The sequence below is a fragment of the Salvelinus fontinalis genome, chromosome 17 (assembly GCF_029448725.1).
Source record: "Salvelinus fontinalis isolate EN_2023a chromosome 17, ASM2944872v1, whole genome shotgun sequence".
Taxonomy (NCBI): Eukaryota; Metazoa; Chordata; class Actinopteri; order Salmoniformes; family Salmonidae; genus Salvelinus; species Salvelinus fontinalis.
The window spans coordinates 28,000,137-28,022,217 of record NC_074681.1 but is presented as its reverse complement, the minus strand read 5'-3'; the positions used below and the strand labels follow the sequence as shown (position 1 = coordinate 28,022,217).

General features: G+C 40.5%; 2 protein-coding genes across 3 annotated transcripts in view; both read right to left on the bottom strand.

Annotated features, from left to right (window-relative positions):
• The window catches only part of LOC129814102 (sodium- and chloride-dependent glycine transporter 1-like), a 93,876-nt gene extending 90,485 nt beyond the window's left edge, over positions 1-3,391 (bottom strand). For both annotated transcript variants that reach the window (XM_055866901.1, XM_055866905.1), the window contains exon 1: positions 3,101-3,391. Coding sequence is in view for 1 of the 2 variants with exons in the window: in XM_055866905.1 (XP_055722880.1) it covers positions 3,101-3,103 (3 nt within the window). In the remaining variant the exon portion in view is untranslated. The remainder of the gene's footprint in view (positions 1-3,100) is intronic.
• Positions 3,392-10,870: 7,479 nt separating this feature from the next.
• On the bottom strand, positions 10,871-13,663 carry LOC129814105 (Krueppel-like factor 4). The gene is made up of 3 exons (XM_055866909.1): positions 13,409-13,663; positions 11,870-12,902; positions 10,871-11,725 (listed from the first exon to the last, which is right to left on the bottom strand). Exons 1-3 carry the CDS (start codon positions 13,493-13,495, stop codon positions 11,550-11,552), a joined length of 1,296 nt encoding a protein of 431 aa, XP_055722884.1. The 5' UTR covers positions 13,496-13,663; the 3' UTR covers positions 10,871-11,549.
• Between the last annotated feature and the right edge of the window lie 8,418 nt (positions 13,664-22,081).

Below are 22,081 nucleotides of genomic sequence, written 5' to 3'. Positions count from 1 at the left end.
TTTGAAGAATCAGAATTTTGATTTGTTTAACACTTTTTTGGTTACTACATGATTCCATATGTGTTATTTCATAGTTTTGATGTCTTCACTAATAATCTACAATGTAGAAAATAGTTGAAATAACGAAACACCCATGAATGAGTAGGTGTGTCCAAACTTTTGACTGGTACTGTACGTCAGCATAAATACAAATTAAATGCAACATATTAGCTTACATCAGCTCCAAAAACTTGAGTTCTGGAGCCAGAAACTACAAAACATGTAGCTAAACTCTGGGTAGTGGAAGCAGGCTATTTCTGTCAGAGGAATGTCTTCAGAATGCCAGTGCAGGGCCAGCTGGCCAATGGTATCAGTTCACATTCTATGCACCTGGTCAAGACCTTCTCCACAACAGTGGTGTTTAGGCCCCGACCTAGGCCCAACATGCTAGTACAGTATGTATGTAAACCATTTAATGTCAACGTTTTCCTAACTGCCTCCCCTCAGAGGATATAAACTCCTACAATGTGTGGATATTAGGCATATTAGCTTTTAAACAATGGACAAATAAGTATAACATAAGTAAAGATAAGTAAAACAGGTCAAATTCTTCCAAATGTGTCTTAACAGTAGGCTATAACAACAAAAATAAATGCCATTTGGCAGACAATCTAATCCAATGCAACTTCCAGTCACACATACATACATTTTGTTACATATGGGTGATCCTGGGAATCGATCTAACTATCCTGGCCTTGCAAGCACCATGCTCTACCAACTGAGCTACAGAGATACAATATTGTATAACATTTCCACTTAAGAAGACAATAATTTAGTTGAGCTAGTCCTAACTCATAGCTAAGTGGGAGAAACGAGACTAGGTGGGAACTGATAGGAGTGTTGATGTACAGTGTCTTTTTTTTTTTTTAAAGGTGCATTAAATCCCATGTATTATTATTACATTATTATTTATTTCTTATTTTTTATTATGCTACTGCAAGCAAACAAAATAATGAATGAATGTCTTCCCGAGTTCTAACGTGACTGAACTGGAACAACATTAATATTGAAGCCAGGACTTTGATATCTTTAATGGTCATTTGTGGCAGTTTGGCAAAGGACTGTTATTAGAGAATACTTTAGAAAATAAACCTAGCTGATAATTAATAGGTCTACGCAAAACTAACATTTAGAACATACAGATCTGTGTGATGGATGCATTCTGTATGTTGTGTGGGAGGATGCTGAATTACTTATTGTAAGTGATGAGGAATGTATAAATTTTTTAACAATAAAAAAAAAACACAAACCATAGTAGTAGTTAGGCTAGACCTGTCAATTTTCTACGGTGAAGTTTGACAAAGTATTATTGTAGAGTATTTTGGGCATTTGGAAACAAGGTGGCATTTAGGGTGAATATTTAAATGAAGGAAACATTCACAAGCCATAACAGTGGGCTAGTTAAAGTACCTGTACCTGTTCATTTCCAAAGGTAAAGTGTGATAAAGTATTTTTGGAATTTGGAAAATAAACCTCATTCTATTCATTCCAATCCAGTTCATAGTGTAGTAATGGGATTTGGTCTAACCTGTTGAAATATCATCCATTTTTTCTTTTTTGAAAGTTGACAAATTTCCAAAAAACATTTGCTGTGTTATTTTTCTTTATAAAAGTAACTAATGCTATAAAACACCATCAATACCACCATCACATTTACAATGGAAACATTGACCTCTGGGGGTAGCACCACTTCACAGCAGCAGCGCAGAAGAAATAGGCGTATTGAAAAATCACACTGCTACTAAATGATAATAACAGTCACAAACCAAAATATGTTTGGGACATTTGAAAATGTTCACAAGACATTTTAGCTAGCTATTTTGGTTGTGATAAAAGTTAGGCGGCAAAGAGCAGACCCTAGAATTGGGTGTGAGAGAGGCCCTACTGTGAAGGTGAGGGGGGCTGGGTTGCATACATGCATGTATAGCAGAGCTACTATTGACATAGGCTATTTCCCAGCTTTTTCACAAGCATTAGAGTGAGTATGGTTATAGACAAAAACCCTGACAAAAACCATAAAGATTACTGTCACCATAAATAATAAATTACACTAAATTACACATTAAATTGGGGGAGATTCACAAATGTCCATGGGGGTTCCAGGTGTTAAGTTAAAGCTAAAGTCTAATGTGTTCTGCTGTCCCATGGTCATTTCAATAAATGGTAAGAAATGATACTAATGGGTTAAATGATAACCCAAGATCTCAGACTGTATTACTCCATTGTTTGTTTTTCTTGTCAGTCGAGTGTTTGTAAACAAACAAGCTCCAAAATATGTCTAATAAAACTAAGACTCAAACCTTTCATCTCTACATTAGAATATATCTATGAATTAGAAGGTGATGATGAGGCTACGCTATTTCCCCAGGCTTGACCCAGACCAATCCCTCAGGTTACCAAACAGTGTCATGCTGTTGAAATGCAGAATGTGCCTTTAACATTTTTGTAGACTTCTTGAACTTACTTTTTGAGAAATGTTCAACGTTGCACAGTGACTTCCTCTGATGAAGCCCTGACATCATGTAATGGTTGCTCAAGATTCTCACAGCGTATTTTGACAAAACCCACAGAACCACAACAACCGGGAAAGTAACGTTAGCTGACACACTGTCACGTAATGTTAAATGTGGTCTTGCATTTTGTATCAGTAACTAAGACACCACTGTATCTTCAGTTCATTCATTCAAAAATAGACTTAGCTGGCAAGTGAATAGTTGGAGATAAATTCACTTGAGTTTTCGTTGAACAGGGAAACAACGTAATGGGCAAGCGTTGAAACGTCTGTATCACATCCTTGTTAAACAAATATGTATCATTCTCTGAGTAAACAACTAACGTTAGCTAGCAAGCTAATTTCAAGTATCTTCAGGAAAGCCAATATAGAAGCATTAACATATTTCCAGCATCCAGACATGGCAAGCCTACTAGCCCTTGTCTTTACTGTGGACTAATACGGTTGATTGACGCCTCTATTCAAACTACTGAATGTGGCAAAACAACTAGCTAGCTATAACAATGTATGAACATCTTATTTGAATGGTTTGTGTCATTGATTGCTTACCATAGCGTGGTGTCGTGAACATATGGTGGTTAAATATCAATATAGAATCTTCGGAGTTTCATCACCTTGTCTTGAGCCTTCCTCTTCTTTCAAAATACGCCCCGTCTCTTACTAACATAATTTCAATAATTGCTCCGTCTATAATTTCAGTCTTGAGTGATGAGCAACAGCGCGTGCATTAATCCATTCGCCACAGTTTGATCCAGTATCCACTACAAATGATGAGCTGGAACCGAGAGATTGAGAAACAGCTTTTATCTCCAGGCCACCAGACTGATAAACACTAGCTGACCTCCGCCCAGTACCCTGCCCCGAACCTTAGTCACTGTTATTAGCAGTCTACTGCCCGATACTCTACCCTGCACCTTAGAGACTGTCGCCCGATGTACATAGTCATTGAACACTGGTCACTTAATAATGTTTACGTACTGTTTCACCCACTTTATATGTATATACTGTATTCTAGTCATGACTCATCCTATATAATTAATTTTCTTATTTTTCTGGATTTTTCGCGACCACTAAACTTTGATTTGATTATGAATAATGACAATGATAAGAGATACTCATGAATATTACACTGATAGGTCATGTAGCTTGCCTGACATGCTTTTGTAACAGGCTTGCGAGCACATGCTGAAGAGAATGTGAAAGCTCCTTTGTGTGAAATCAGGTGGCTAGAAACAGCAAAACGTACTATGCATTGTAATTGAACCACCATTTGTCAAGAAATGATGTACGAGAATGACACTCTCAGGCTAAAACGATATCTAATAGCTGTCTACAAGTCTGTATCATTCGCAGGATATCTTTGCCGATGTCGGTGGGGAGAGACACCTGCCAAGTGAGCACAGTCCAATTGTCACATGAAAAGACATTGAAATTTGGTCTGTCCACTCTGGCCTTGATTTCAACGTCAACAGACGTCATTTTGTGGTCTGGACCGGCTTTGATTTCAGGATCCACAGATATCCAGTACAGTACAGTAGAGCAGCAGTAGAGTAAAGTACAGTATAATGTATTGTAATGACCTGACTAGATCATAAAGGAACAATTGTCCAGACAGAGGGTTGCGTTTACGAATTGACGGTTTATTAACCCAACTTTACACAGGCTACTGTTTGGCCGTAGCCCACGCCAAATAAACAAAAGACACCCCACAAGCCAATCGTGACCTTCTCTTGTGAAGCCCAGACGTAAGAGAGAGAACAATGGCTAAACCTGGTCTTAACTTCAAATGCTCCATCCCCCTGCCCAACCCCCCTCCACGCCACTCCGCCAAACACCAGGATGCCCGGCATCAGAACATTCCAGGCATCCCGTGATTGGCAGATTGCAGGTTGATTGGCATGTCGGACCCCGCGAACACTGGTAAGTACAACACAGCCCACTAATAGCCTATCACATAACACACCGCTGTCTGTGCGGGTCGCTACAGTATAATATTGTACTATACTGTACTTTACTATACTTCACTGTACTATTCTCTACTGTACTCTACTGAACTAAACTATATTTACTGTACTGAACTAAACTCTACTGTGCTCTACTGCATTTGTTCAGAGTTGTTCAGTTGGTTAAGACTGACCACATTTGGTTATGTTTGGGGGCGGAGCTCATTAGAATAAAATCCAGCATGTTTCTGTAACCATTTCTGAGAATTGTTTTGCAATTTATGTGTGTTGTTGGTTTTTTCTATTGGTCTAAAAAACTCTGAACATGATCGCATCCAGTTCTAAAGCTTTTGAAAAAGCTACAAACAACAATGAAAAAAATAACTGAAAGGACACTGAGTCTATATTAAGAAGTTTATTTAATTGTATTTATTGCCAATTGCTAGATTTCTTTCCTTTCTTTTTTTGTGATTAATATTTGATTTGCCTATTTTGCTTTGATTTGCCTAGTTTGCCCTGTTTTGATGACTTAATTTAATTACTTATTATTTGTTGAACTTTTTGATTTATTGAATGATAGATTTACACTTTTATTTAATTTGTTTGAACATTGAATCCTATATTGACTTTTGAAAAACCCAATGAAATTACCTGTTGAAAAAGCTAACATAAGTGCATGTGACAGATGGGAGCAATAATAAATATTCCATTCTGCAGTATTCTGTTAGCTCCATTTTCCTATTTTAAAGGCCCAGTGTAGTCCCCAAAAATATGTCCCTGTGTTTTATATATAGTTCCAACACTATGAGGTTGGAACAATACTGTGAAATTGTGAAAATTATAATAATGTCATTTTTGCGTAAGAGCTGTTTGAAAAGACCACATTCAATTTCAGCCCATTTGGTGGGATGGAGTTTTGACCAGGTTGTAAATTAGCAAATAGACCAACAAGAAAGTGAGTTCCATACCTCACTAACAATAACAGCTAGTTTTCAGTTTTCCCCTCCCCACTCAAAACACTCCCTGACAGTCCTAGCAAAATTCTTGCTTGAGAAATTGATCTTTGCTAAGAAGCATTTATTATTATTTTTTTGTCAATTTTAATTGAAAACAATTACAGTAAGGTACTTAATTGTTACCCAGAAAGGATTTGATATTGGACCTTACATTTTAATAAAAAACGGTTGAATGTGATGAAATGCCTTCTTTATTGACATAGATATACACTACCGTTCAAAAGTTTGGGGTCACTTAGAAATCTCCTTGTTTTTGAAAGAAAAGCTATTTTTTTGTCCATTAAAATAACATAAAATTGATCAGAAATACAGTGTAGACATTGTTATTAATGTTGTAAATGACTATTGTAGCTGGAAACGGCAGATTTTTTATGGAATATCTACATAAGCATACAGAGGCCCATTATCAGCAACCATCACTCCTGTGTTCCAATGGCACGTTGTGTTAGTTAATCCAAGTTTATTGTTTTAAAAGGCTAATTAATCATTCGAAAACCCTTTTGCAATTATGTTGGCACAGCTGAAAACTGTTGTCTGATTAAAGAAGCAATAAAACTGGCATTCTTTAGACTAGTTGAGTATCTGGATTATCAGCACTTGTGGGTTCGATTACAGGCTAAAAATAGCCAGAAACAAAGAACTTTCTTCTGAAACTCGTCAGTCTATTCTTGTTCTGAGAAATGAAGGCAATTCCATGTGAGAAATTGCCAAGAAACTGAAGATCTCGTACAATGCTGTGTACTACTCCCTTCACAGAACAGTGCAAACTGGCTCTAACCAGAATAGAAAGAGGAGTGGGAGGCCCCGGTACACAACTGAGCAAGAGGACAAGTACATTAGAGTGTCTAGTTTGAGAAACAGACGCCTCACAAGTCCTCAACTGTCAGTTTCATTAAATAGTACCCGCAAAACAACAGTCTCAACGTCAACAGTGAAGAGGTTACTCCGGAATGCTGGCTGAGTGGCACCCCTAGAGGGGGGGGGGGGGGGGGGGGGGTACTGTCATGCCTGCTCCCGCTCTCCCTCTTTGGCGCTCGAGGGCGCCAGGCTGCCCTTCATTACGCACACCTGTCACCATCATTACGCGCAGCAGCGCTCATTGGACTCCCTTTGTTGATTGCACCATCTATAACTGTCTGCTCCCCCATTTGTTCCCTGTGTCTGCATTAATGTCGTTATTTGTTCTTTTCCAAACGCTATCCTGTCCTGTTCCATGTCATGTCCGTTGATAATTAAATGTTTACTCCCTGTACCTGCTTCTCGTCTCTACCAGCATCAACACTTACATAGTATTTTACTATGATATCAAAAACAGTATTCTTCATCTACAGTAGTTTACTGACCAGTCAGAGTAGAATAACAAAAAATATTTTCCATTTGGATTCAATCCCATGTGTAATAAACATATTATTGAAGTATGCAAATATAAAAGGGAAATATGAATGTCATTGGGTTGCTTGGTCAGACCTGTACCCACCCCGCTGCTTAGTTTAGCTTCTGACCTAGTGCGGAGTTGACCCAGCTCAGGATTCCTCTGTTACGTAAACAAATGAAACTATAACATGGCCTCCATGACAACAAGCCACAACCCCAAACAGTGTACATTGCATTCAGAAACTATTCAGACCCCTTGACTTTTTCCACATTTTGTTACATTACAGACTTATTCTAAAATTGATTAAATAAATAAAAAAATCCTCAGCAATCTACCCACAATACCCCATAATGACAAAACAAAAACAGGTTACTTTTTGTTTTTAGCAAATCTATTAAAAATAAAAACAGATACCTTATTTAAATAAGTATTCAGACCCTTTCCTATGAGATTCAAAATTGAGCTCAGGTGCATCCTGTTTCCATTGATCATCCTTGAGATGTTTCTACAACTTGATTGGAGTCCACCTCTGGTAAATTAAACTGATTGGACAGATTTAAAAAGGCACACATCTGTCTATATAAGGTCCCATAGTTCACAGAGCATGTCAGAGCAAAAACCATGCCATGAGGTCGAAGGAATTGTCCATAGAGCTCTGAGACAGGATTGTGTTGAGGCACAGATCTGGGGAAGGGTACCAAAACATTTTATGCAGCATTGAAGGTCCCCAAGAACACAGTGGCCTCCATCATTCTTAAATGGAAGAAGTTTGGAACCACCAAGACTCTTCCTAGAGCTGGCCGCCCGGCCAAACTGAGCAATCGGGGGGAAAGGGCCTTGGTCAGGGAGGTGACCAAGAACCCAATGGTGACTCTGACAGAGCTCTAGAGTTCCTCTGCGGAGATGGGAGAACCTTCCAGAAGGACAACCATCTCTGCAGCACTCTACCAATCAGGCCTTTATGGTAGAGTGTGGGCAGACGGAAGCCACTCCTTAGTAAAAGGCACATGACAGCCTGCTTGGAGTTTGCCAAAAGGCACCTAAAGACTCTCAGGCCATGAGAAACAAGATTCTCTGGTCTGATGAAACCAAGATTGAACTCTTTGGCCTGAATGCCAAGAGTCACGTCTGGAGGAAACCTGACACCGTCCCTATGATGAAGCATGGTGGTGGCAGCATCATGCTGTGGGGATGTCAGGATCGAGAGAAAGATGAATGGAGCAAAGTACAGAGAGATTCTTGATGAAAACCTGCTATACAGATGTGCCAAGCTTGTAGCGTCATACCCAAGATGACTTGAGGCTGTCAAGGTCCTTCAACAAAGTATTGACCATCCCTACGGTGAAGCATGGTGGTGGCAGTATCATGCTGTGGGGATGTTTTTCAGCGGCAGGGACTGGGAGACTAGTCAGGATTGAGGCAAAGATGAACAGAGCAGAGTACAGAGTGATCCTTGATGAAGACCTGTTCCAGAGCGCTCAGGACCTCAGACTGGGGTGAAGGTTCACCTTCCAACAGGACAATGACCCTAAGCACACAGCCAAGACAAAGCAGGAGTGGCTTCGGGACAAGTCTCTGAATGTCTTTGAGTGACCCAGAGCCTGGACTTGAACCCGATCTAACATCTCTGGAGAGACCTGAAAATAGCTGTGCAGCAACGATCCCCATCCAATCTGACATAGCTTAAAATGATCTGCAGAAAAGAATGTGAGAAACTCCCCGAATACAGGTGTGCCAAGCTTGTAGGGTCATACCTAAGAAGACTCAAGGCTGTAATCGCTGCCAATGGTGCTTCAACAAAGTACTGAGTAAAGGGTCTGAATATTTAAATATGTAAATGGGATATTTTCATTTTAATTTTTTTTATAAATTATCAAAAATGTCTGAACCTGTTATTCTTTGTCATTATGGGGTATAGTGTGTAGATTGATGAGGAAAACATTTAATTGATTTTAGAATAAGGCTGTAACGCAGGGGTGGGCAACCATTTTGGCTCGAGGGCCACATCGCGATTTTGAAATTCAACGGAGGGCCGCATGTTTCAGTCCCGGGTTCGTCCCGCATGTTTTTGCCCCGGGTTCGATCCTAGGCTGTGTAACAGATGGCCATGACTGGGAAACCCATGAGGCGGCGCACAATTGGCCCAGCGTCATCCGGGTTAGGAGAGGGTTTGGCAGGCCGAGATTCCTTTGTCCCATCGCACTCTAGTGACTCCTGTAGCAAGCCAGGCATATGCATGCTGACACAGTCACCAGGTGTACAGTGTTTCCTCCTACACATTGGTGCGGCTGGCTTCTGGGTTAACCGGGCATTGTATCAAGAAGCAGTGTGGCTTTGATGGGTTGCTCTCGACCTTCGCCTCTCCCGAGTACGGGAGTTGCAGCGATGGGACAAGACTGTAACTACCAATTGGATACCACGAAATTGGTATCTCGCGGGCCGGATTGAAGTGCCCAGCGAGCAGTACTTTGCCCCCCCTTGCTGTAACAAAATGTGGAAAAAGTCAAGGGGTCTGAATATTTTCCGAAGCCACTGTATATTCATGAGTTAAAATCTGCCATCGCTTTGACTGTGTCAATACTTGGCTTCTAGAAGATATGTTATTACTGTAAAATGAGAAGTAATGTGTTTTAACACTTATGACCATATGTCTACCTCAACTTTTTGACACAGTTATTGAATGGTACAGTCAACTGCCCAAAAGGATAAGATATAGTTAGGCCTATATTTGGGGGACGTTAAATTATTATACACATCCTCATTCCCTGCAACTATAAGAATAATAGACAAGCAACCCAGTTACTTAGGATGCCTATCTGTTAGAAGGGAAGGGACACAGCTAAAGTAAACATTGTATTCCCCACACTATGCTAAGTAAAATCCAGGTTGAACCACCCATACTTCAGACAGGGTTGTATTATTCAGCTCAATGTAGGCCACATAGCAGGCAAGGGGCGGAGGAAATGTTAAGTTGACACAGAAGTCCCAATTGACTTAAGACACACGCCACCTTGTTTGGGATCAGAGTTTAGAATACCTACAACATACAATTCTAGTTCCACATATGGACCAGAAACACTTTTGAACTTTAGCCCATTCATATGTGGAGGTCATGGGAAGTAAAATGAAAAATGAGACCACATTATACTTGCAATATTATTACAATGTGGATCAACAGTTTTGGTAAGGACTGCTTTGTCAGGAAATGTGTTTGTGTTTAGATTAGTGTATTAGTTCATGTAATTTTGGAGATTAAGGTGAACAAAGATAATACTTTTCTTGAATACAAAAACCAAGGAAGGAGTAATATTCTTGCCTCGAGTGAATTCTGATGTTACAGCTTGGTTACATCAGTGCAATGGTACAAGACTGCCCTCATGAGGTAGATGATAAAAGTGAAGTATGTTGTCAATTCTAAGTGCCGAATAAATGCAAGTCGGAGGGCGACAATTGCCATCTGTACAGCCAACCATGATAGTGATACCCAATATCCACCTTATTAGTGTATTACTGTAAATATATGCCTAACTATTGCTATGACATCTCTTCAGTTTGGCTTTGAAATAATTAAATTACATTGGTGGGTGAGAAGTAGTGAAGTATCCAACCTATAGTTCTTAAAATCACTGTGCTCAGAACTTGTGCTGCGTAGACTAGTTAAAACGTCAAATGCAGCGTACTTTATAGGGGCGTCATAAAATGCCTACTAGTTGTCTGTGAAGGTGTGTAAATAATATATAGTTTTAGATCGACAGTATACTATAGGCCATGTTCAGTAGTATGTCCTTAGGCTTGTCTTAGGAAGCGTCAATGAAAGTGGTGCCTGTCACTATTACAAAGGGGACGTCAGAACTCATCCTAGACCCAGTGTTATAAAAATGTATGCCCTTTGAGTGTTTCGATTTCTTGGCCAGACCTTTGTTGGACACTGTAATCTTAACACTATTCATGTCAAATAAAAAATTTAACAATTATTAATTTCCATTTATTTTATTTTCATAAAACACAGAGCTCTTGTAACACTTTTGTCTTTATGATTTTACAAAACTATATTGCACTTACAGAGTGGATAATATTTTCCCAGAGCTTCAAGTATTTCTAGTAGAGTTTTGGGAGAATATTTCCTTACAACTTTAGCATCATTTTGTATTCAAAATGTATGAAACATTGAAAGGCAGTGTTAAGTACCTGATTTAATTAAGAGCACTTTGAGAACCATAATAAGCCTAAGCATTCAAACAATTAAATAGAAAAACATTTGTTTTGAAATGCACATAATTTTATTGTATAAACTATAGAAAACCATGGAAAGTCTGGTGGTTCTTGTAAACAGCAACAACGTATCAAAGTTATGCAGTAGGCCTAAGTGATAGAAAACAAATGTCCCTTTACATGTAGGCATATGTACAAAAAATATTGGGTACGCTACAGCCAGCTCTTATTCAGTGTTTTATTTCAAAAGCCAAAATAGCAACCATCAGCAGTCACCAACACTCAATAATTTAAATGCAAGAGTGAGCAAGAAAGGCTCACCTTTTCCTTAAATATTGTACTACCATCATTTAAAAGAGAATGATAGTATGTACAAGCATTTACATGTCATGTCCAATCTATCGACATGGTACAAAAATAGAACGTTCAAAGTCAGATCCAACTGTCTCTGTTTACATGTGCCTCTTCATGTGCAGTGCGAGGTGATCTGAGCGTGAGAAGGCCCTCTCACACAGGTGGCACTGGAAAGGCCTCTGACCGGTGTGCTTTCGATAGTGACGAGTCAGCTCGTCAGACCTCGCAAATTTCCAACCACAGCCTTCCCAATTGCAATGGTACGGTTTCTCACCTGTGGATTACAAGGACAATACAGCTAGATTTTCGTGTATAATAGGCTAGTGTCTGTCATTTTTGGGGGGTGGGAAATTCCAGATAGATTCCAACAATACAGAAGAACATATAGGTTATATAGTAAATTAAAATGTGTAATTACCTGTGTGTGTTCGCATGTGAGCCTTTAGATGGGAACTCTTGGTGTAGGTCTTCCCACATCCAGGGAATTCACAGCTGTGAGTCGCTGTGCGCTTTCTCGCCCAAGACCGACGGCCCCGTTTGGGTTTGCTATCTTCTGGCGCGTAGAACTCCAAAAGTGGCGATGATGGTGGGGTCAATATCACCCCCGGCATGGACGGGTGGTGCACCCGCATGGGCTCCCTGAACATCCTGTACTGTCCATGATACTGTAGCGCACCTTGGTGATGCGTGTACTGCGGTGGATATGGCTCATACTGTTGCGGGTGTGCCATGTTAGTATGCTGATGAGAGTTCATCTCTGCCAAGTGACAGTCTTTGCTCCCCATCCCATCTCGGGACACACTCTGTTGCATGCCATGAGGTGCAAACCCCTGAATAGCAAGTTGATGGTGTGCGAACTCTGTGTGCAGTGAACGCATGTGTTTCTCATCATACATGTGTCCTATGAAGTCACCTGCCATCATGCACGACTGCTCAGTGTTTTCTGTCTTTATTTTGTATCCCATGGGATGAGAGTTGGTCACTTGTAAGTGGACTGGAGTGGCAGTAGCTATATTCAAGGCACGCAGTTCAGTGTACTCCCGCCTGTCCGTGGCAGGCTGCTTCAGCCTGTAGTCTAGCAGTGTGTCGCTGTGATAATTCATCTCTGGGGTTAGCAGCTCGGCTACCAGACTGTGACCAGGACTTGTGTTGAAGCTATAGCTGCCGTAAGCATTGGGTGTGAGCTGAGAACCGTCGCTGTCATGGCCTGTGCTGCAGCTTTCCGGCGACTCAGGCAGTGAGTATGAGCACGGCTGTTGAGATGAGTTGTTATTGGTTCCACTTTCAGATCCAATGGTGTTGGATAAAATGAACTCTAAATCCAAGAATTTCCCCAGGTCATCTTCATCTCTGGTCACTGCAGGTGATTCAACGATACTGAGCTCCACTTCAATCTGGGATCTCAGGTCATCACCTGTTGTGCTGGTATTGCAACCATCCACTTTCCAGTCCTATAATGCAAATACAACGATATTGTCATTTAAATATTGTTTCAGTCGAGAACCTCTTTCCAAAACAGTTGCGGGTTTTTCTTTGTGTGGCCTATTATAGGCTATACCCACTGGGCACAGACGTCAGTTTGATTTACCTTTGTTTGAGTCAACTAACATGAAATCAACTAAAATCAATCAAAAATGTCACCATGTAGTTGGATTTAGATTAAAAGTTGGGGACAATTACGAAATTCCCTTAGGTTGATAACTTTTTTCAAATCCAATCAGTTTTCCACGCTGATTCAAAGTCATCACATTGCATTTTTTGGGTTGAAATTACGTGAAAACAACGTTGATTCAACCAGTTTTTGCCCAGTGGGTATATTTCTCTCGAGCAAATACAATGGCTAAATAAACAAAAGAAAAGCAAGCATTATAATTACAATTGCAAACTATGTTATCAACTTTGTATTTTCAGCTAGTTTCTGTTGAAGAAGTTACATCGGGAAAAAAAGTACACTTACGTGGACAATTGCAGACTGTCTTTCCTCCATCGTCTTACTGCTGGAAAACGTAGTAATCGACGGCAGTATTGCATCAGCGAGAGCCATTATAAAATGTTATTTTACTTAACCTTTTACACCTGTCCAAATTCAGTAAGGCAAACGAAGCTGAAATATTTACCCCAAAACATCTAACGCTATGTAGCAATCCAAGTCTAACTAAACTATATAACCCCTGATGACTGTAGTTAGTGCCCGCCAGTTATAGCCCCGTCCTGGACAGACTTTGTGGGCGTGTCAGAAGTCGTTTCACCTGTTGACCAATAGGGTGAGGTGTTGAGGTAGGCTTTACTAAGATTTTACATGCCATCATGCATATGTATGAGAAATGCATTTATTTTAAAATCTTACAAAATATCTAAATCGTATTTACAAAAGCCATAGCATGTTTGCCTTAATTAAATAATCAAAAGGTTGTATGGGGCATATAACAGCTCACATGTCAGTAAGTTTTACTTGCAGAGAAAGCTGATTTTGGATTTTTTAAAAGCCAAGTTGAATTTGTTATCATCATTTGTGAAGTCTATAGTTGTGCAATTACATTCATTGCAAGTCTATAACTCTGATTTCAATCAAATTATTAATCAATAATAATAACCATGTATTCATATTATTCTTCTATAATGATAGATATATATATTAAGGAGATGTGTTCTACATGTATATTTATTCATAGTTATTTGAATCATTGTCCTCTGTGCTTTCCCACTCAAAAACAAGGACTTCAGATTCCATCAGGGAATATAACTGAAGGGGGCGGGCGACACACCCCGTGAAAACTCGCTGTGCAATTAGTTCAATAATATGATCATTTCTGATATAATTGATCTGAAAAAATGGATAATGGTTTATACGCTTCAATAAATAGTAATGACGGTATGGCCTTCTGAATTAGCCCAGTCAAAAATAAATATTTTCAAGTGTAAAAAAGTAGCAATCCTAGGCCTAACTCATGAATGAACCCGATGATCGCATCATTTTGCAAGTAAAATATCCAGCTACTTCTAGTTGCGTTTCACCTCTCTCTAACATACCATATTTTCGATTTGACATTCTATAGATATGCATAATCTCAGTCGCAATATCATGAATTTGTCTCAACGTGATTCCCTAGTTGTTTAACATTCAAACAAATAGAATGTGTGACATTGCGCCATTCTCAGGGCCATCGAAACAACGTGTTAATCTTCACCGTAAACAAAGCAGTTACATGTTCGTTAATGATCTTTACATCAACAAACCCATTCGTTGGCTTGATTATTATCCAAATCAAGGTACTTGGCGCATAGAGCATCTGCTGCTGGGCTTGTCATCCTGAATACAAAGATAAATTGTTCAAATATGTTAGGTCATAGAATCATATTTTTTTGTGGAGCTGGAAATATACAATTTAAAGAATAAACAAACAAATATCATCTGATGCTCAACATGACAAGCTGCAAAAACATATTTGAAACATTGTGTTGGGCAGCCAAAATTCTGCTTCATGCACTATCATGCTGTATTGTAAAGCCTATTTTTTTAATAAACTACAATAGTTGTTTCTAATTGAGCGTAAAGTGAGTAAGAAATATGTAAATCCTCATTTATTCAGAATTAAACCAGAGACTCCTAGACTATCAAGAGCTCATGTGCCGAGTAGACTGCCCTGCAAGAGAATCTCCATGCCTTTATACTCCGTTATTTTTAAACGTCCTACGCAAATCAGATTCCGGAGTAACAGTTGTGTCGAGAGCCAAGTGGAAATGGAGTTAGTTTCCTGAGGAAAAACTGGACACTTTTCCTCCACTCCACTTTCACTCTTCTGTGACTGCGTGTACTACACACACACATGTTTTGTGTCCTACACACTCAACAAGTCAAAGTCATGTCCACCGATATAAAGTAGATATTTCGTTTTGGAATTTTGGCTCAATGTCAACAGAAACGAAAGCACCATTGAAAAGTTTAAGTAAAAGTTAAAACGGCCATAAACAACTTATCATTAAACTCATAACGTATAGGTAGCTATAGACCTGCTACATTTCAAGAAAGAGAATAAAGGACATAGAAATAAGAGGCAATAGAAAGGCACAAAAGGAGAAAGCTATTTCCTATCTTGTATAATCAAATACAATAAGACATTTAGGACAAATAGAGAGAAAGATAAGAATGGCTGGTAAAGGGTCACATTTCTCCTTTTGTATTTCTCTGTGTTCAAAGAGAGGAAGGCTCCTCTTGTTTTCTAAACACAATTTAGAAGATTGCACATTGGCAGACAGTGCCATGGCCCACTTCCTGGATCCATTTGATTTTACTTACAAGGAAATCTATGATGGGACATAACTTATCTTGATGAATTATCTTGCAAGCAGCTCAATCCAAAAATATTATTGTTCTCTCAGAACTGTAATTTTCTCATAACTTATGCCTAAACTATGTACCTCACAATTGCTTATTATTGTGATTCAAATTTTAGCTTGCAAATCTAACCTGTGTTGCTGCAGCAACCATTGGTATCAGTGAAAGAAAACATAGCAGAGGTGGTGTAAAAGTATGATTTGTTCCCACCACAGCAGTGGTCCTCTTCCATGACATTGTCATGCATCTATGTGCTATAAGTGCACGATAAACCCATTTGTGTAAACATATGTTATGTCTAAAGATACAATTATTTTTTTGCAGACTATGCAGCATTCACATCACAATAAAAGAGGACTGTGTCAATTGGCATTGTATATACAGTAATGCATTTATTTTGTCCAGATTTGGACAATTGTAAGCACCCCTTAGCACCTAATCATGGCCTTTTGTGCATGGATGAAATGTTTCTACTAATGGTTCTATATGAAAGTCTTCTTTCTGTCAAGATAACACATCGTGGCTTTATCCAATATATTTTGTAGTTTAGTCACACTACTCCGATTGATGATGACTACCTTTTATTTGAGTCACTCATCATTCTGCCCTGTAATTGGCTCTCTGTCTCTACCGCATGATTTTCCGTCATCACAAGCTAAGACAGATGGATCATGTCTGTTCAAAATGATCATTTAACATTATCACACTATGTCAAAAGTAGTATGGAGGTTGATACCCGGACAGCAGTAGTTGACGTTACTTCAATCCATGGCAGCCATATCACTCAGCCTCATTAGTGTGACAAGTAAATATTTGTGCCCACCATCACTACCCCCTTTCCCGTTCAATCTTCCCTTAGCCTGCTGACCATGTTATCTGTATGAACAAGCCTAGAAGGCTTCTCTCCTCTCTATCTCCTGTAGGAGACTGGACAATAACAAAGAGGCTGGAGACGAGACCTCAATCACCACATGACTGGTTAAATGTCCCAGCCAGGAGCCAGCCGACCTGTCTGCTAGAATGAAAGGAACAGACACAGGTTACTTCAGATGCTGTATCTTAATTTGATCATCCTGTTGTTGCACAACTTTTCCTGCATAGCAGGACATGCAAACTTGTAGTGCATTTCAGGTTAAAAAAGTATTCTAAAGTTTGTAATTTCCACTTTAAAATGTGATTTGCCCTAACGAATAATATATCAAACCCTACATGATATGTCCATGAATTATAATCCACATAATAATTCACATTTCCTGTTGCTGTAGGATTATTTTCCTGCTGTAGCAAAGTGGCTGAAATGAAGATTTTACTGTAGTGTGTGTGTGTGGTGTGTGGACAAAGCAGAGAAGCCTGCCTAGATACCCCATACCACGACAGTCTCAGGACAAAGCACACAATTAGATATTTTCACTGATTGTTTTGTTTTTGTTTGAACATATTTTAAATGTTGTTGGTCCTTTTATCAGGGTGTGTTGTGTCGGTCATTAGACCATCCAACATCCTTCTTCTCTCTTTTTGATGCATGATAATAATAACCCAGAAGTGGTTGGGACATACTGTAGTCTTTATTTCTTCTTCTTCCCCCTCTTTTCCCACTGTTCTGTTTACCTTCCTGTCCGGCTGTAGTTTCACTCAGGCACTTCGACAAATGAATAACAATCTAATCTAGTGACTCCAGTCACTAGTAATTATCCTCCATCCCAGTAGCAGAGGGGAAACCCACTGCTATCTAATATAATTATGCTGCCTTGCATGACATAAAAAAGCAACACAGAAGCTTTACCTTTTCTAATATATCAAAGGAGGTGATGCCATTGTTCAACTAGAGAGGGAGTAGGAACAAATACAGTCTTGGGATAATCATGGGAAAAGAAAGCAATAACACTGGCTGGGTTGTGGCTGGTTGGCTGACTGGCTTGGTAATCAGTAATTCTGCTCTTCCTGAGAGCAGCACATGCTACATTAACTAGTCTGTTGTATGGACTGTTTGAACCGGCTGGCTTTGTGAACATCTACATTAAATATTTTTGTTAAGTTCACCAAACCCCATATGCAGTTAGAAACTTTCAGGTGCTATAAAAACAACATTACATTTCTCTGGTCTCTTTATCACATGTTTTAAAGGGGAACCTGTATTTTTGATAAATATCTATGTCTATGTACTGCTGCTGTATGTTTAGTTTAAAGTATAAATTGTTTCCTCTCCATGGTTTAACTCCTGTGCACTTAAGTATCTAGTTACCAGCGTGTGTAAAGTGGTTTGGTAGCATTCACCGCTAATTCACACTTAAGATCAGGATGACAGCTAATTAACACCTTCCAGCAGCAGTTTATCATTATAACGATCACCACTGGGGGTGAGGAGAAACAGAAACACTACTAGACTGAGACAGAGCAGGATAAGGTGTAGAAATGTTTGCTCTGGGCTGATATGAGGTGGGGATGGGGCGGAGGTTCGGGATGGGGAGGTTGAGTGGAGGTGTATGGCACTATAATGATACCTGAGTCTACTGTACCTGAACTGGCCATCACTGTCTTTTCGCACACTGTGATTTTGCAGTGATGTCCATCTCTTTCCACAGAGTTTAACAGTCTGCTGCTTTCACTGGCTCACTGGCTCCTGATGGCCCCTGACCCAGCCAGGGTCCTGTTCTCAGTCACTCATCCCCCTCTTGGGCCCTTTGTCCTAGGATGTAATTGCCCTTGCCGGCTATGGAGGAACCCTTGTCTGGGGACACAAAACCGTCTCTCTGTGTGTCTGCATCTGGCTGGGGTCAAAAGGACAGCCCAGGAGGACCCGTTTCAGCCCTTCTCGCTCTCCTACTCACTAACAATGGCGTAAATACCTGGGAAAAGCAATTATTTGCTCTCCTATCTGTTCTCCAGCTTTCATATTCTACTGCTGCAGTCAGAATTTAGTTGAGCCAAATAAATATTGTGTCACTTACTAGAGTCCCTGCTTGAACACAATTAGGTTACCTAGACTCTCCATCTCACTTTTGAAACTTCAGCCACCTAAATGTTTACAGCACAGGGAATCACGTTTGATACTGCTTCTTGTGTGATGCCACTACCAACTGAAAATATATCTCATTATCAAGTAAAATTCTGAATCCAACAGTATCTGCCCACCTGCATATTCACATCATGGACTGATTTATTTACATTGGAGGTTGTACATGTGGTTCTCTTTCAGTCAATCACTCGGGATATAGAGCCCCACAAGTGGAGGTGTCATAATACCCATAAAACCTAGTGGCACACAGGGAAATAGTTCCAATTGTTTTTCCACCATTCATTTTTCTCAAATGAAATTTTAGGAACACTTAAAATAAGGTGTGTGTTTCATGTAGGCTTACCCTGGCATGACGTTTTGATAACCATGTAAATCTCCTCAGACAAGGTGACTTATCAATATATTTAGCTCTATTTACTCTCAGACTTGAAAATGCTAATTAGCGTCAAAGTAAACATCATGCAAGACTACAAATCCCTGCAAGCTCCTGCAAGTCATCTCTAGCTGATGCTTTTGCTAACAGGTATTGTGTCAATTTCAAATTTGCACAACAGTTCACAGAATTGTCCATTTAAAGAAATTTAGCCAAATTATTCATGACTAAATTTAACATTAGATAGTTAATCCAGAGATTCTTACCTTTGTCTCGATTTGGCAGTGTCGTCCAGATCATCATGGCATTTGTATTTCTTTATGATAGCTACATTAACAGCTAATTAGCATTTCATTTTTGGGGGGGTAAATAAAGTCAAATATATTGATAAAAGTCACCTTTTCCAAGAAAGATTTACACGGTTATCAAAACGTCACACCAGGGTAAATATTTCTAAAATCCCCTATGGAAAAAATGAATGGTGGAAAAATGATTGGAACCATTTCCTTGTTTGATTGCTAGTTTTCATGGGTATTATGACTCATACTGTGGTACTCTATAACATACTATGGAGAGTCAACGACCAATCCTATTTACCTGAAGCAAACTGAAATCACGCCCAACGGACCAATGAGTGCTGAGCCCGCCCTCGGAAAGCCCCGCCTTCCTGTCTATAATCCCGGGGTATGCGGGTCTATAATAAGTGGCACACGTTTGAGGGTTGGTGTCAGGTTAAAGGAGTTTCTCCTTTTCAGAGCTCTTTGGTGGACATTTTGATGTTCTTGCAAGAGCTTTTTGAGCAGGGCCTTTCTTTTTCCACATTGACAGTTTATGTGCCAGCCATCTTGGCGTGTCATGTAGGGATTGACAGTTCTACTCTGGTCTCATCCTCTGGTGGTGCAGTTCCTGAAAGGCGTGGGTCAGATAAGACTAGTGAATAAGCCTATGTCACCGACCTGGGACCTGCCTTTGGTCCTGGACGCTCTGTGTGAGCCTCCGTTTGAACCATCGGAGTCTGTGGACCTGAAGGTCCTTTTCTACAAAACTACACTGCTCATGGCCTTTGCATCAGCCAAGCGCATGGGGGATCTCCACACAGTGCACTTTTCTTGTTTGGAGTTGGCTCCTGGCAACTCCACATTGATGTTCCATCCTAATGAAGCTTTTCCCCAAAGATTATGCCTATGTCTTAAAGGTCCCTGACTTTGGAGCTGTTCACTTTCTCACCACATCTGTTTGATTCCAGTGAACAACAGAGGTTACATGGCTTGTGTCCAGCGTGCGGTTTACACACATATGGTAGGACCAAGTACATCTGTGTTTGGTACCAGCTTTTAGTCTGTTTAGCTAATCCAGCTCAGGGTAGGGTGCTTTCTAAGCAGCATCTTTCTCTTTGGAATGTATCTCCCTGGTATATGACAGCAAAGGACACCTAGCAGTGTACGACGTGCTCACTCCACTAGGGATGTGACGGCTTCTTGGGAATTGTTCAGAGGCATGAAGATTTGTGATATCTGTGCTGCAGTGAGATTGGGTTCCCTACAGACCTTTGTGAGGTTTAATCACTTAGATGTAACTGCTCCCAGTGTGGCTCATAGTGTTCTTATGACTGGGTCCGGGTGTTCGACAGCGTGCACACTTATCCAGAGCAACTCACAGTAGTGAGTGCATACGTTTTCATACTGGTCCCCCATGGGAATCAAACCCACAGCCCTAGCGTTGCAAGCACCATGATCTACCAACTGAGCCACACGGGTCACCGCAGTGCCCCTGTGGGATTGAGCCTTGGGCTTCCTTGGTGTCCGTCAGCATGCAGATTGCGCATTTTTCTGGGTTACCACACTTTCCATGTGGGTTTGATCTTTGGGCTGCCGTAATACGTTGAGGCGGCGCACGAATAAGCATTATCATATCACAGCAGGTGCCCTGCTTGCGTGAGTTCTGACATTCCAGACTCCTTGGGTCTCTGTGTGAGCCTTTTTGGAACTCGTAAGGTCTATGGACTTGGACAGCCATGGTCAATGTGTTTTGTCCGGGTTACCACAGTTTCCCTGTGGGTTTGAGCCTTGGGCTGCCTTGATGGGCAGCAGCGTATGCATTTTATCAGGGTCACCAAAGATCCCTGTGGGCTTGAGCCTTGGGCTGCCGTGGCTCATCGTCTATGGTCGATGCCATGCAGAGCATGTGTGCGCTTTTCCAAGTCACGGCACGTGCTCTGTTGTTTTGGACTTGCGGTTCCTTTGTACAAGTTCTGATATTTCAGGCTCGCAAGGTAAGTATTGTTCTTTCAACCGTGGGGTCTATGGACTTGGGATGCAGTGGCAGTGTGTAAGTGCGAATAGCCAAGTTGTAGCAGTTCTGGTTCCCTATATGGGGCTTTCACATTTCAGGCTTCTTGGGCTTCTGTAACCCCTTTTTGAAGACGGTGGAACCTGTGTGCGTTTGGGCTGCTGATCGCCTCCTAGTTTGGTACCCTCTGAGCCGGCTTGGGGCGTGATTGTATGTCCCCATAGGAATTTATACAGAGTGACTGACTGAAAGGGAATGTACAGTTATGAATTTAACTACTGTTCCCTGACGGAGGGAATGAGTTTTAACATATTTTGGTCCTGCTCTGTCAGGGCTCGCTGAAGAGTGGTACTGAATTGAGAAGATGTGTGCAAGCCCCGGTATTATAGCCAGGAAGGCGGGGCTTCCGGGGTGTGATTTCAGTTTGCTACAGGTGAATAGGATCGGTTGTTGACTCCACATAGTATGTTATACCTCATTCCCTCCTTCAGTGAACTGTAGTTATATTCATAACGGCACGTTTTACATAGACAAGTGCCTGGATAATGTAATGTTATTCCAACCAAAGATGCATGCATGTGAATCGTGTGGGCTGCAACAAAGACACAACAAATAC